The following is a 16,419-nucleotide window of genomic DNA, read 5'->3' as shown; positions in this document are numbered from 1 at the left end:
GTGGTCCCCGGCCCCGTCCTGCGGAAGTATCTGCCTGGGGGGTGGGTTTGTGCCTTCCAGGTCACCCCCCCCCGGGAGGGGGACCCTGGCATTGGTGGTCGTTCCCTGGGGTGGGTGTTATTATCCTGTTTGTAGTCCTTAGACTTCATTGTGCATAAGAATAGGCTGGGAAGCATGTTGAGAATGTGGATCCCCTGGTCTGGGGAGTGGACTGGGGGTCTGCGTTTGAAGCGATACCTCGGGGATCGTGATACCGGGGCTCCTTGAAAAACACCCCCCAAAAGACATGTCTCCCCCTCCGTGTGCCTTCGGGCTTCGCACGCCTGTTTTGGGGCGTGTGCGTGTGGATGTGTGTAAGTGTGTGCATGTGTTTGTGGAGGTTTACCAAACGCACCCTTGGTCCTGATGCACGTCTGCTGCTAATGCAAGTCTGGGGCTAATGCACGTCACGTGGCCCCCAATTCAGCCTTCACTTCTGGACTACACTGTTATTTATCCCTTATTCCCGAAAAAAAGAAAGTGGGGCCCAGACTGTCAAGTTAACCTGCCCAGTCACACATACGTATTAAAGATAGAGTAAGCATTCTAGTTGAGCCAGACCCCGGCACCCAGGACCTGTTCGAGAGAACCGGAGTCTGCCGGGGGGAGGCCTGGGTGGCTCAGTCGGTTGAGCATCTGACTTTAGCTCAGGTCATGATCTCACGGTTCGTGAGTTCGAGCCCCGTGTCAGGCTCTTGGCTGTCAGCACAGAGCCTGCTCTGGATCCACTGTCCCCACTCCTTCTGTCCCTCCCCAGCTCACACATGCACGCAATCTGTCTCTCTCTCTCTCTCAAAAATAAATTGGAGAAAAGAAAAACATTTAAAAAAAAAACTGGAGTCTGCAGGCAGAAAGGCAGCCCCAACCCCCTCTTTTTTTCCACAGACTGTGTTGATGATGCCAAATTTAGTCAAAGGTGGGGGTGAGGGGACATGCCTAGAGAGACACGTAATACCATTTCTGCACTTGGACAGAAACGGAGTTGCATACGAATGGTTTGATGACGTGCACTTAAATATTTTTGTAATCGATCTTTCTCCCTTTCTCTCTCCCCCTCTTCCCCCTTCTCTTGTTCTCTGCCCCTTTCAAGACTCTCTTTCCCAGCTGCCTGCTCCTCGAAACCCGAAGGTTCGCCTGCACAATGCCGAGCAGGTTCTGAGTTGGGAGCCGGTGTCCCTGAGCAATGACACGAGGCCGGTGGTCTACCAGGTGCAGCATAAATAGTAAGCCGGATCTTTCTGCGGGTGTCCTTCCTGGGAGTTGTGGGGGGGAGCCGTTACAGAACCCTTGTCCCTGCCTCGTGGCAACATTGCGAGCAAATCCACTGGAAACAGATATTTCTCCTGTGCTTTTAAAGTCTCCAAGGACAGAGCTTGCACAACAACCCTCCCACCCCCAATCCACGGGCTTAGACAACGCAAGTGTCAGAGACTGTGCTGTCTGCCCACATGGCTTCTTAGTTGGGTGGGACTCTGTTCTCTCATTGGTCTCAGGGAGGGCTTCCTGTCTTAAAAGGGCAGGAGGTGGCTTTTAGCCTTCATCTTCTTCAAGTTTGAGAATCTGGCTTATTGAACTTTATGGGCCAAATGTGGCCTGCTAAGGAATGTATTCGCTTAATTACTACTAATTCTCCATTTCTTTTTTTTTAATGCTTGTTTATTTGCGGGTGGGGGGGGGGAGCATGCATATGCTGGGGAGGGGCAGAGAGGGAGACACAGAATCTGAAGCAGGTTCCAGGCTCTGAGCTGTCAACACAGAGCCCGATACTGGACTCGAACTCACAAACTGTGAGATCATGACCTGAGCCAGTCACTTAGCTGACTGAGCCACCCAGGTGGCCCTAATTCTCCATTTCTAAATGGATTTTTCCATTTTGCACAGTATTCTGGCCCCTTGTTCCCTCTCTCACCCGTTTTGCAAGCTTTTTCAGTTTGCCATCACTTGATGTGCAATATAAACACACATGGGAAGAAAAAGGCAGAAATTAGATCCTCGATTGTTATGTGTTTATCTTGTTACATAGGTTAAGTGAAGACTTAAAATTGTTGGCAAAGTCACTTTATATTACCAGTTAAACCCAATTTAAAGATGTGGTAATGCTCAGTGCTTGTGAGAGTGTGGTTTGTGGATACAGCACTGGATGAGGATCAGTTAACACAGCCCCTTACAGCAAAGTAGAGCCACAGAAATGCCCTCATTACTTTCCCCTGCACAGGTGATACAAGCCTCCATCAGAAAAAGAAATAAAAAACACTTGTATTCATGAAGATATACGTTAAGGCGTATATTCGTGTCCATCAGCAGAAAAATGTCAAATTGTGTCCTGCTAACTTGAAGTCAAACATGAGGCAACTATTAAAAAGGATCATTGGAGGTGCCTGGGTGGCTCAGTTGGTTTAGCGTCCAATTTTGGCTCAGGTCATGATCTCACGGCTCGTGAGTTCGAGCCCTGCATCGGGCTCTGTGCTGATGGCTCAGAGCCTGGAGCCTGCTTTAGATTCTGTGTCTTCCTCTCTCTCTGTCCCTCCCCTGCTCATGCTCCATCTCTCTCTTTCAAAAATAAATCAACATTAAAAAAAAAAAAGGATAAGTGTGTGTCATCTGGTAACAGTTGCAACTGTGTAAAATTTGGAATATTTTTGTGGTCAAGAACAAGTGAAGAACTGGGAAAAATTACTGGCAGTTAATTTGTCTGAGGAGTGGTTTTCCAGATGACTTCTTTTTTACCTTTGAATGTCCATTGTGACAATATTTGCTTCATAAAAATAGATGCTAAGCCAGGGTTTAGGGGTTATCTCTGAATTACATTTATCTATTCCTCAAGTAAGTACCAATCATCTATGGTAAGTGGACCGGTCCATAAGGACCAGCTACATAATTGGTGGGGCCCCGTGCAAAATGAAAATGATGCGGGCCCTTGTTCAAAATTATTGAGGATTTCAAGATGGCAACAGGAAAGCATCAAACTGGGCGCCTCTTAAGAGTGGGGCTGTGTGCCACCACACGGGTCTTGTGCCCGTGAGGCCCGCCCTACTCAGCATTAAGCCAGGTCATGATACTGTGGTTTGTGAGTTCGAGCCCCGTGTCGGGCTCTGTGCTGACAGCTCAGAGCCTGGAGCCTGCTTCAGATTCTGCGTCTCCCTCTCTCTCTGCCCCTCCCCTGCTCGTGCTCTGTCTCTCCCTCTCAAAAAGGAAGACATTAAAAATTTAAAAATAACAGTAAGCAAGGTTTCAGTAACAGGAAGGCACAGCTGATTTATTAACTAGCACTCCTTAGCCTTGAATGGGGAGGTACATCTGTGGGTTGACAGAGTGCCAGGAAGTATTAGAAATATTTGTTAAAGGCTTTGACAGTTTCCTATCCCAGGCTAACTTGCTTACTTTCTTTTCTTTTTGGAAAGCATTTGGGAGAGATTTTTTTCAGGATAGAGGTTGCTTTGGGTAAAAGAAACAAAGGATGGGGTGAATGTAAGTGCCCTTGTTTGGAAAAGTTGAAAGGTAACAAAAAACTAAAACCAAAGCTGATCTTGTTTTCTTTTCCAGTTGCAGATTTGGTGATGGAGGAGGGCCTTTGCTCTTGTTTTGTTTTTAGAGACTTCTACATGCATGCTTGGGGCATTTAAGTGACATGAAATATTTCATTTTGAAGCTTGTGGGATTTAAATCTTTTCCGTGCTGTTTCTCTATAGTAAAGCATTACTCTAGTTATAAACGAAGGTGCCTCTGTTTTCTTTCTTTCTTTCTTTCTTTCTTTCTTTCTTTCTTTCTTTCGAGGGAATGAGAGAGCAGGGGAGAGGGGCAGAGAGAGAGAGAGAGAGAGGGAATGAGAGAATCCCAAGCAGGCCTCACACTCAGCACAGAGCCTGACGCGGGGCTCCATTCCATGACCCTGGGATCATGACCTGAGCTGAAATCAAGAGTCAGACGCTCAACTAACTGACTGAGCCACCCAGGCGCCCCGGTGCCTCTGTTTTCTGACAGCCACAGTAGGAAAGTGAAAATTACGCTGAGCACTATGGGAAAATTTAAAGTTTAAACCACGGGTTGCAGACAGTGTGGACTACAGGCTGTGTTTGACCTGCAATATTTAATTTTTGTTTTTTCCATCAGTGCCAACATTTAAAAATTGGGAGATTTACTTAAGCATACCTAACCTGACCAGCCCAGTCTTCTGAAAGCATTTCTTTATTTCATTTTTTTTTCCTGATTTTAATAATAATACACATTCTCTACAGAAAGGCTGGAACACTCGGAAAAGTAGAAAGAATAAAATTAAAACATCCAATGCTTTACAGCCCAAGAATAATCGTTGTTCTCATTTTAGCGTGTTTCTCTCTAGACTTTTTTCTAAATGCATGCACTTGGTTTGAAAATGTGCTGGTGTATATGTAAAAATGAAACAAAACTGGGGTTGTGCTTTGGGTCCTGCTTCCTTTTTTCTTTCTTTTTTTTTTTCAACTGAACGTACTTAAATGTCTGAGCACTTTTTCTCATGTAATTATCTCTGTGTAAACATTTTTACTGCTCGTTTTATTATATGATGTATCACACATGATGTATTTCACTCTTCCCCACTCTCGAGTGTAGACAGTCGAGAGTTGGAGGCTGCTGGAGGTAGTGCCCTCGTACATAAATCATCTGATTGTTTTCTTACATTTGTAGCAGAGGAGCTGCAAGGTCAAAGGGGACACTTACCATTTTTGGAAGTGATCTAACAGCGGCTGTAACAGTAGAGCATGTAGCTGCCCAACTGTTTAACAAATAATTTACGTGGTGTTTCCTGTGCACCAGGTCCCGGCACAGACACTTTACCGATGCCCGCTGGTTCAACAGGTGCTGGCACAGACACTTTACCCATGCCCGCTGGTTCCATAGATGCCAGCACAGACACGTTACTGATGCCCACTGGCTCAACAGGTCCCGGCACAGACACTTTACTGATGCCCGCTGGTTCCACAGGTCCCGGCACAGACACTTTACTGATGCCCGCTGGTTCAACCTTCATGACAGGTCGGGGAGACAGACACCGTAATTTATCCCCATTTTATAGATGAGGGGACCAAGAGAAGCACAATGACTGGGATTTCAACCCAGGTAACCTGGCTCCAGAGTCCAAGTATTTAACCACTATGCTGTGTCCCCGCTTGTGGTGAGGGCTGCTTTCAAAAGGAGCTAAATTCAGGGACAGAGGCAGTCCATAATGGATGCATGGTGAGGGGGAGCCAGCGTGACTTTCTGGGCGAGGCTCAGACGGCTGATTGAGCATTAAGAGCCCAGGACCAGAGGCCGGAGACTGGCTCCGAAGGGGCCATGCTCTCGAGGCTGTGTTCATCTAAGCGCCCTTTGTTTTCACCCTTTGCAAAGACAGCATGCGGAATGCAGCTTCCTTTTCCACTCTTCCTTCCCCCACCCCGAAAGCTGCTGGTCTTCCTGCGTCAGCTGCTGTTTCAATTTGGATGGTTTCTTCCCCTTAAAGCCCCTTGGTGGAGAGACATTTTTCAAAAGCAGTTCTGAGAAAGGGCCAGCTTTGGAGGAGAGGCAAGGATGGGGGACATGGGTGGGCCATTCCCCGGTAAATCGGGAAATGAGCCTTTGAAATGTGGGGCGCCTTTTGCCCAAGTTCAGCAGCTGGGCTCTGCCGGGAGAAGATTACAGCAGCTAGAAGTATCTGCACAATTTACCCGTTCTGAGATCACTTACCCCTTGGGAAGCTCACTCCCAATCGAAGGGGGGGCAGGTAGCCTGTGCTTTGGGATCTCCCTCCCCACCAGGGCCTGGGGGTCCAGGGCTCGGTGGTCATGTGAGTAGGGCAGGCATCTTCCGTGGAAACCCTGGCATGCACCTTGAAGCGGCCTTCATCTTGCCACTTGCCACTTTGACAGAAGAGCCTCCAGTCAGGATTAGAGGAAAACTTAGAAGCACGTGTGGTGTGCGAAAGCCGCCGACAGCAATCCCCAGCCTCATCTCTTCTGTCCCCCCCGGCCTTGCTTTCAGGCCGGAGTTGTTGCGTGGGGTGGGGGTATAGCCTGTCTTTACAGGGGACACTGGCTGCTCCCCGCGTTGAGGCTTCTGGCAGCCACCTACCTGGTTTTTCTCAGGTCTGTCTCCTGAGGTCAGAGGTCAGAGCTGGAGAGTAGAGTCCCATGTGGGGGTGTGGCACTGGGGCTCTGGGGAATGCGTTGTCATTTACAAGAGTATATGGCCTTGTATTTGGCAGCGTTTTCCTTTTTTTTTTTTTTTTAAATTTATTTATTTATTTTGAGAGAGAGACCGAGCGAGTGGGGGAAAGGCAGAGAGAGAGGGGGAGAGAGAGTCCCAAGCAGGCTCTCCACCGTCAGTGCAGAGCCCGATGTGGGGCTCGAATTCACAAACTGTGAGACCTTGACCTGAGCTGAAATCAAGAGTTGGATGCTTAACCGACTGAGCCACCCAGGCGCCCCAAGAATATATGGCCTTATGGGGCACCTGGATGGCTCAGTGAGTTAAGCGTATGACTTCAACTCAGGTCATGACCTCGTGGTTCATGAGTTCGAGCCCCACGTTGGGATCTGTGCTGACAGCTCAGAGCCTGGAGCCTGCTTCGGATTCTGTGTCTCCCTCTGTCTGCCCCTCCTGCACTCACACTCTGTCTCTCTCAGAAATAAACATTAAAAATATACATATGTATATGTATATTTGTGTATACATGTATAAATATGTATATGTATATATATATTAAGAATATATGGCCTTGTATTTGACAGTGTTTTCATATGGGTGAGGCAGATTCTCTTTAAATGGGCAGCTATGAGGTAAATGAGCCCCACACTAGGGGGAAGTATGAGTGGGGTTTGTATGAACGCAGTATCTTTCCTAAGGTATTGCCTATAGAGGCTAAGTTTGAAGAGTTAATATAAGTTGTAGGAGTGAACGGGGAAAATATTTGCAAACCCTATATCTGATAAGGGACTTGTATCCAGAATAAAGAACTCTTACAACTCAACAATTAAAAGGCAACCCAATTAAAATAGAGAGGAAGGATCTGAGTCGACAGTTCTCCAAAGAAGATGTACAAATGGCCAATAAATACATAAAAAGATGCCCAACATCATTATTCATCAGGGAAATGCAAATTAAAACCACAGAGATATACCACAGCACACCTACTAGGATGGCCATAATAAAAAAGGCATAACAGGTGTTGGGGAGGATATGGAGAAATTGGAGCCCTTGTACGTTGCAGGGGGGAATGTAAAATGGTGCGGCTGGTTTGAAAGGTGGTTAACAATTGAGTTGCCATATGACCCATCAATTCCACTCCTAGGTACTTACCCCAGAGAATTGAAAAGTTACATTCACGTGGAAACTTGCAAGTGAATATTTCTTAGCATTATTCACAACAGCCAAAAGTGGGAACAACCGACATATCCATAAACAGATGAAGGGATAAACAAAACGTGCTGTATCCATACGATGATTATTCAGCCGCAAGAAGGGATCAAGTACCGGGGCGCCTGGGTAGCTCAGTCGGTTAAGCGTCAGACCCTTGATTATGGCTCAGGTCATCATCTTACCGTTCGTGAGTTTGAGCCCTGGGTCAGGGCTCTGCGCTGATGGTGTGGACCCTGCTTAGGATTTTCTCTCTCTGCCCTTCTCTCTCTCTGTCTGTCTCTCAAAATAAAGAAATAAATAGTTTTTAAAAATTATTTCAAAAAAGAGAAAGGATGAAGTCCTGATACATGCTATAACGTGCATCACGCCTGAAAATATGCTGTGTTTGAGGAGCCGATCAGAAAAGACCATGCAGCTTATGATCCCATTTATATGAAATGTCCAGAGTAGGCAAACCCATTGAAACTAAAAGTAGATGATTAATGGTTGCCTAGAGCTTGGGGGATTAGGGCAGAGTTGGGAGTGAGTGCTAGTAAGCACGGGGTTTCCTTCGAGGATAATAAAAATGTTCTAAACTTGATGGTGGTGCTGGCTGCACAGCCCTGTGAATCTACTAAAAGCCATTGAGTTGTACACTTTGGGTTTTTTTTTTTTTTAGTGTATTTTATTTTATTTTATTTTATTTTATTTCATTTTATTTTTGAGAGCGAGAAACAGAGCATGAGCAGGGGAGGGGCAGAGAAAGAGGGAGACACAGAATCTGAAGCAGGCCCCAGGCTCTGAGCTGTCAGCCCAGAGCCCGACGCGGGGCTCGAACCCACGAACCTCGAGATCATGACCTGAGCTGCAGTCGGATGCTCAACCGACCGAACCAGCCAGGCGCCCCTGAGTTGTACACTTTGAATGGGTGAATTATATGCTATGGGAATTGTATCTCAGTAAAGCTCCTTTTTAAAAGTCAGCTCTGGCGAGACTGTCGTAGAAGAGCGAATTCTGTGAAGTGAAATCCTCTTTTCCTTTGCAGCCGTAGTAGCAGTACGTGGTATGACCTCAGTGACAAGGTGGAGGTAAAGTGTATGAACATCACCACAACAGAGTGTGACTTCACCCCAAAAGGCAACTCAGTCTTTCTGCGACCGGAATTCGACACCTTTTTACGTGTTCGAGCGAAGGTAGACGAGCTGGTCTCTCCGTGGCTGACAGTGCCTTCTTTCCAGTACTGTAGGAATGGTAAGAGAACTTGGCTGTGAAACGTCCTTTATCACTTCCAGGCTTTCTTCACTTTCGTCCTCCCTGAACAGTTTTGGCCCCGTGCACCTCAGTCTTGCTTCTCACCCCACATAGCCAGCAAACAGGTGGATTCATGATGGTCAAGTCCAAGTACTGACCGTGGAGGCCGATGCTAGAGGAGTGTGATTTACCAAACCAGGGGCTGGCAAACTACAGCCCGTAGGCCACGTCCAGCCCACCAGCTTGTGGTTGTAAATTTTATTGGAACAGTTTCACCATCTTTTAATAACGTATGGCCTGCGGATGCCTTCAAGGTACAGCAGTAGAGTTGAATAGTTGCAACGGAGATTATCTGGCCTGCAAAGCCTAAATTTACGCTGGCACTTTACTGAAAAAGCTTGCTGACCTCTGGGCTGGATAGTTGGCTTCACTGATCACTCTTAACTCTTCTGGCACAACTTCCTTTATGTTCAAAAAAGACTTTAATTCAGCCTTGAACAGTGCCTGGCACATAGTGGATATTCAGGAAAGCTTGGTTGAATGATTGAACAAACGTGCTTCCAGAAATTGGAAGGGGGCATAAGAAATGACAGAGAGTAATTTGTACATTTGCTCCTTCCGTGATTCATTTTTCACATGGTCAGCTGTGCCCCGTGTTTCTTCGGTGTTTATGGTTTATGCAGACATAAAGTGTGGAATCCTGATTCAAACAAACTAAACACGTATAAGACCAGTGAGGAAATGTCACCGTCTAGCTATTTGATGATCTGCATAAGCAATTATTGTTAATTTATCTTAGGTATTATAATGGTATTTTATGTTTTTAAAGGTGGGGGCGGTGTCTTTTCTTTTAAAGACACATACTGGAGTATTTACACATGAAATGATGTGATGTTTGAGATTCGTTCACAACAACCCAGAGAGTAGGAGGCTAAGGGCAAGGTGGATGGGCACGCGGGCAACAAAATTGGCCGTGACTTGACAGTTGATCAAAGCTGGGTAATGAGTACATGAGTTTTTGTTGTGAGCTTCGCCTTACTTTCTACATGTTTGAAATGTTCTGAGATAGGAAGCTAAGAAAAAAAAGTCAACCGTTTGTGCTAGATGATGCAGGGACGGAAAAAGAAGACAGTGTGATCCCTGGCAGCTGATCGTCTACTGTGGACAAGTTATTTGTCCTTGAGTAGAGAACCAGCACACATTTGAGCTGTGAAATGTCACCTAAGTGGGAATTAATTTAAAAGAAGAAAGGAAGGAAAGGAAAGGAAAGGAAAGGGGAAAAGAAAGGAGAGGAGAGGAAAGGAAAGGGGAAAAGAAAGGAGAGGAGAGGAGAGGAAAGGAAAGGAAAGGAAAGGAAAGGAAAGGAAAGGAAAGGAGAGGAGAGGAAAGGAAAGGAGAGGAAAGGAAAGGGGAAAAGAAAGAGGAGAGGAGAGGAAAGGAAAGGAAAGGGGAAAAGAAAGGAGAGGAGAGGAGAGGAAAGGAAAGGAAAGGAAAGGAAAGGAAAGGAAAGGAAAGGGGAAAAGAAAGGAGAGGAGAGGAAAGGACAGGAAAGGAAAGGAAAGCAAAGGAAAGCAAAGGAAAGGGAAAGAGAAGAGAGGAGAGGAGAAGAAAGGAAAGGGAAAAAGAAAGGAGAGGAGAGGAAAGGAAAGGGGAAAAGGAAAGAGAGGAGAGGAAAGGAGAGGAAAGGAAAGGGAAAGAGAGGAAAGGAGAGGAAAGGAAGGGAAAGGGGGAAAGAAAGAGGAAAGGAAAGGGGAAAAGAAAGGAGAGGAGAGGAAAGGAAAGGAAAGGAAAGGAAAGGAAAGGAAAGGAAAGGAAAGGAAAAAAAGAAAGGAGAGGAGAGGAAAGGAAAAGAAAGGACAGGAAAGGGGAAAAGGAAGGAAAGGGAGGGAGGGAGGGAGGGAGGGAAAGTGGTGGTTACTGGGCACACCCAGGAGAGGAATGGGACTAGAAGCAAGCCCCATCCCGAAAGTCTTTGGTCCATCTCTGCTCTCTGTCCTTCGAGACTGAGCTGGGGAGCAGTGCCCCCAGGTGATTACCAGCTGGGTTGTCATCCTCTGCCCGTCGCTGATAAAGACCAAGGCAGTTGGGTCCTAGGGGCCCCATCGCTGTGTCCAGCACTCGTGCTCTGGGGATAGAGAACCAACAGGAAGATGCTTTCCCAAGCGTTTGGCGGGGGAAGAGGAGCTGGCGGCGGCGGCAGGGGGCAGAGGCTGTAGCATCACGCAGACCTAGGTTCAGATGGCGGCTCTACCGCTTACTCGCTGCGACTCTGGGCGAGGACAGTCACCCCCAGGCTTCCGTTTCCCCCTCTGGGAACCGCCTTCTGTGCTTGGCCACACGGATCTGTGGGGACACATGTGAAGTCCACGTGGCCTGGTTTACAGTCAGAACTTAGCGCATGGAAGTTGTATCCACAGTTACCCACGGATAACAGACTTCCTTCCATGTGCCGAGACGAGGCAGATTGTGTCCCCCTCAAGAGACAGGTGTCTCAGGTTGGTGCCAGATTCCAGACCCAGGACTCTCAGAAGGGTACGTCTCTCAGCGCTGACCTTCCAGCGGATTACGTGACTGGTCGCGACTGGCGCCCTTGCTTCCAGGCCCACTTCCCATGTGTGAGTCACAGAAGAGTCTAGAGAATACACGCCCCACGGAGGTGAGAGGCGTGCAGCAGGCGGCCGGGGCCTGCAGGTCAGTGTCTCTCGTGCTCCAGCCGCTTGGCTGCGACAGGGAAGCTTGACGGAGTAAATGCCAGCGTCTGTGAGCGTCTGTGGACCTTGATCTCCACCCTCTGAGGTCAGAGGGCCTGGGTGCAAACCCTGCAGGGACCAGTTACTTTTGCACAGAGAAGGGCAGCTAAACCAGGTGCCTAAGCCTCACCAACCTGGGAGAGCCCAGGGAAGAGCACAGAAGCAGAAGAGAAATCCTCCCCCACTGTGAGGAGCACAGTACTGTACACAGTGACACGATCGATCGTCTGCAGGTATAAACGGTGTGTGTGGAAACAGGCCTCTTAAGAACTCACGCGGCCTTGGGGCGCCTGGGTGGCTCCATCGGTTAAGCCTCCGACTTCAGCTCGGGTCATGATCTCACAGTCCATGAGCTCGAGCCCCACGTCAGGCTCTGTGCTGACCGCTCGGAGCCTGGAGCCTGCTTCGGATTCTGGGTCTCCCTCTCTCTCTGCTCCTCCCCGACTCGTGCTCTGTCTCTCTCTGTCTCTCAAAAATGAATAAACATTAAAAAAAAAAACAAAAACTAAAAAAAAAGAATTCATGCAGCCCAACTTCTACTTTGATCCGAGTTTCTCTGGTTAATTACATGCTTTAAGTGCCTACTTGAGAAACGTTGTAACTTTTAATGCATGGCACTTGGTGAGTCATAGTCCTCCACCGTCCTGGGAACTAAAAGCAAAGCTGTAACAAGTAGACTTACTATGGTACTAGTTCTCTGCTACACTGGTTCCCTGTTACTATATATCTTTTAAATGTTTTTTAACATTTATTTGTTTTTGAGAGAGACAGTGTGAGCAGGGGAGGGGCAGAGACAGAGGGAGACACGGAATCAGAAGAGGCTCCGGGCTCTGAGCTGTCGGCACAGAGCCCCACACGGGGCTCGAACTCACAAACCGCGAGATCACGTCCTGACACGAAGTTGGACGCTCAACCCACTGAGCCACCCAGGCGCCCCTCCCTGTTAACTATATTTGAACATAGTGTTACAATAAGCGAAGGGACCTGCATTCAAAGGTTTGGAAATGGCACTCTTGTTCATTTGTAAAGAAACTGTAAAAATGTGTATTAAGTACATATACGAAGTAGGTAGGTAGTAGATAAGGACTAACAAAACCCCTTCCTCCTCTGCGTGAAAATCTGACCTTTGGGTAACCTTCCAGCGGCTTCTCTGGAAAGTGGAGAAAGGTGGCATGTCGGCCGTGTTCCTTGGCATCACCTATGTCAACATGAGCCCTGACCGATAAACTGCATCTCCCTGGGGACCGTCCCCAATACCTCTTAGGAAGCCATGTCTGGGGCCGAGTGCAGCGATGTTTGTAACTGCGCGTGTCCCTTGTGGGGACTCTGGAAACTCTCCCTGCAGAGCTACTGTAAGAGATACTGGCTCTTGGGGCTTAACCCAGGAGGTTCCTGTACTTGCCTGTCGCGGGTCTCTCTTTGCACGGAAGCTGTGTCCTTGGGGGGACCAAAGACACCGGCTCTGGGCCTCCAGGTAGATGGCTGCAAAGGACCCCTCCCTCCACTGAAGACAGGAAGCCCCCGGTGCTACCCTGTGGCCCTGCTGGGCTTCCTACCCCGTAGCCGTCCAAGTAAAGCCCAGAGCAGTCTCTGGTAGTCTTATGTGCCTGGATGCGATCTCATTGCATTTATAAATACACGTATGTGTGTGTTTACACACTATATATATATATATATATATATATATATATATATATACACAATTATGTATTTTTAATTTTTTTTAATGTTTCTTTATTTTTGAGACGAGAGAGACACAGAGCACAAGCAGGGGAGGGGCAGAGAGAGAGAGGGAAACACGGAAACCGAAGCAGGCTCCAGGCTCCGAGCTGCCAGCACAGAGCCAGACTCGGGACTCGAACATGTCAACCGTGAGATCATGACCTGAGCCAAAGTCGGACGCTCAACTGACTGAGCCACCCAGGCGCCCCTAAAATCATATATTGTGTGATTTATAAAACATACATATATATGCATGTATGTGTATATGTTTACGTATATTTTTTTGCCTTTGTTTGTCATTCTATTTCAGTTACCGTCGGGCCTCCCGAAAACATTTGGGTGACGCCAGGAGAAGGCTCCCTTATCATCAGGCTCTCCTCTCCCTTTGACGTCCGTGCCTTCTCGGCCACTTTTTTGTATTATGTCCATTACTGGGAAAAGGCAGGAATCCAACAGGCAAGAGCATTTTTATACCTTGTTTTTAATTTTCTTTCCTTTGGACTTCCTGATACAGCGAAAGAAAGTAGACTTTAGAATGGATGGGGAGGGGGGCGCCTGGGTGGCTCAGTCGTTTGAGCGTCTCTTGATTTCGGCTCAGGTCATGATCCCGGGGCCGTGGGCTCGAGACCTGCGTTGGAGCGTGGAGCCTGCTTGAAATTCTCTCTCTTTCACTCTGCCCCTCGCCCCTGTTCATGCACGCACTCTCCCTCTCTGTGATAAAAAATAATAATAATAAATGGACAAGGGGGGCAGAGCGTCCCAGCATTGCCTTCGAGTCTGAGCCCTGAACCAGCTTTAATCCTTCTCCTCTAGACGCGTGGCTTCTGCCACCCGTGCGAGGCTTCCCTTCTACCAGGTGGATCTGAAGGGCCCCTCTCTTCCTGACAGCATGCTGTTCCTGTTGTCTGGGGCGCTCACGGTGCTTTGTGGCACCGTAAAGCTCAGAGAAGGTTCTAGAGGGCCTGTTTCTCCGACAAGGAATTCACTACAGTCTGCAAGGTCGTATAAAGTCCTCCGGTTTGAATGATTTGCAAAGGCGACATATGTGACCAGGTGAAAAGTCTTCTGGGAGGAGAGGGAGAGTTCTAGGGAGAACGATGGAGGGTGTGAGAAGGCTTGGGGTCTGGAGACCTGCAAGTTGCCAGGGTCTGTCAGAAATGCAGGCCGCGTGAGGAGGGGCCGTGGCAGGCAGTGCACCTGACAAAGGTGGGTCGGACCAGCACAGCCTGGTCAGCCCTCCATGGTACGAAGAAACACGATGGCCTTAGCTCGTCGGCAGTGCCTGGCTATCCAAGCTGCATATCATGAGGTTTTATTATCTGGGTAGACTTCATGGTTTCCTAAATTCAGCATTATCACTTTGCTTTGTTTTCCAGTTTTATTGGGGTATAATTGACACCCATAACTGTGTAAGTTTAAGCAGCATAATGACTTACATATTGTGAAACAATTATAGCGTTTTACTTATTTATTTTTAAAATGTAATTTTGAGAGAGTGAGAGTGAGAGAGAGAGAGAGCACGCACGAATGAGGGAGGGACAGAGAGAGAAGGAGACGCAGAATCCGAAGCAGGCTCCAGGCTCGGAGCTGTCGGCACAGAGCCCGACATGGGGCTCGAACCCACAAACCGTGAGATCATGACCTGAGCCGAGGCCGGACGCTCAGCCGACTGAGCCACCCGGGCGCCTCAATTATAGTGTTTTATGATAAGAGCTTGTGTTTATCAAGGGCTTTCTTTGTGTTGGGCACTGGGCCAGACATTTTAGCTATGTCATCTCATTTAATCTCCGTACCAAGCTGTGTCACAGAGAAGGCAACCAAGTGGTTAAGTAACTCGCTCCAGGTCAGCAGCTGGTAGCTAGCACATCAGTGCAGAGACGTTCTGGCCCCAGGGCCCATGCTCTGCAGTTATTATCTGACGTAGTTTACAAATTATTGCTTTCTCCTCATTTCTTTATGGGGAGTCTAGAAACATGGAGGAAGGCAAAACCCACTGACGAGTAGACTCTTATCATGTGGGAGAAGAGGAAATAATCATTTCCCCAAATCAGAGGTCAAAGTCTGATCAACTGGAATAGAGAAGGCCTGGAAGATTCCAGAAGGGATTTCCCTGTTCCCTTATCAACTGGAGCAGCTATACTTTGACCTTCTGTGAACAAAAGATTCTAGGGTTCAAATAATTCTGACCAGCACCTAGATTTGCTTGAAGGACCCATGGGACTTGGCATATAGTTGTATTCATGGCTATGGCATATTACAACAGGACACAAAGCAAAATCAGCAAAAGGGAGAGGTACATGGGCCAAAGTCCAGAGGATTCCAGACACAAGCTTCCAAGAATTCCCCTCCCGAAAGACCCACCCAGGACACAATTACTCCAATGACAAGCTATGGCAACATGTGTAATGCAGTCTAGTAGAGAATCTTATCAGAGGCTCAGTGCCCAGGGCTTTTATTGGCTATATAGGCCTCTTCTCTCTAGCACATATCAAAATTACAGACTCCTAGAAGGAGAGCAGGTGTTCAGCATAAAAAACATTGTAGGTACGATAAGCTGCTAATGTTAGCGAATGGCGGGGACACTCCCAGATTTCAAGTTCCCAGATGCCAGAGATAGTTAGTTACCCTTGCAGGCAGGCCTCCCAAGCACAGCAGTCTCGGTCTCTGTCGTCTGTGATTCTAAATTTTAGAAATGCCAACTGGCAGCTGAAATAATCCCAAAAAGAAGTTCGTCCTTAAAATTGCTCTATGTCACATCATGAGTGAAAATTTTTCTCCTCTGCCCTGGCAGTCTATCACCATTAAACAGAAGAAAAAAAGAAATCATCTATGATCCTACAGTTCATAAGTAATGTGATGACTATATTTTTCAAAATAAGATTTTCTATACACTATTGAATAATTGCCTTTCTTCAGTCAGTACTACAGCAGGCCTCATCTACACGGCACTGAACGTGTGTAATACCACCATTTCAAATGGCTATAGTGTTTTCTACTATATCTCAAAGTAGGAAAGCAGTCCCTTATAAGAAGTCCTTGGGGAGCCTGGGTGGCTCAGTCGGTTAAGCGTCTGACTTCAGCTCAGGTCATGATTGCACAGCTCGTGAGTTCAAGCCCCACATCTGGCTCTGTGCTGACAGCTCAGAGCCTGGAGCCTTCTTCAGATTCTGTGTCTCTCTCTCTCTCTCTGCCCCTCCCCTGCTCACACTCTCTCTCTCAAAAATAAATAAATATTAAAAAAAAATTTTTTTTTTAAAGAAATCCTATATTGCCATTATATATCTTTTCCTTGTTTCCCTGTGGAACA

At 47.4% G+C, this 16,419-nt stretch overlaps 1 protein-coding gene across 1 annotated transcript in view; it reads left to right on the top strand.

Moving 5' to 3' along the window:
* IFNGR2 (interferon gamma receptor 2) overlaps positions 1-16,419 on the top strand; it is a 28,504-nt gene that overhangs the window by 7,272 nt on the left and 4,813 nt on the right. The window contains exons 2-4 of the mRNA XM_042998632.1: positions 1,130-1,262; positions 8,435-8,640; positions 13,423-13,568. Of these exons, the coding sequence (XP_042854566.1) occupies positions 1,130-1,262; positions 8,435-8,640; positions 13,423-13,568 (485 nt within the window). The remainder of the gene's footprint in view (positions 1-1,129; positions 1,263-8,434; positions 8,641-13,422; positions 13,569-16,419) is intronic.

This window comes from Panthera tigris, chromosome C2, assembly GCF_018350195.1.
Source record: "Panthera tigris isolate Pti1 chromosome C2, P.tigris_Pti1_mat1.1, whole genome shotgun sequence".
Lineage (NCBI taxonomy): Eukaryota > Metazoa > Chordata > Mammalia > Carnivora > Felidae > Panthera > Panthera tigris.
The sequence above is the reverse complement of the archived record's forward strand: the minus strand, read 5'-3'. Positions and strand labels throughout refer to the sequence as shown.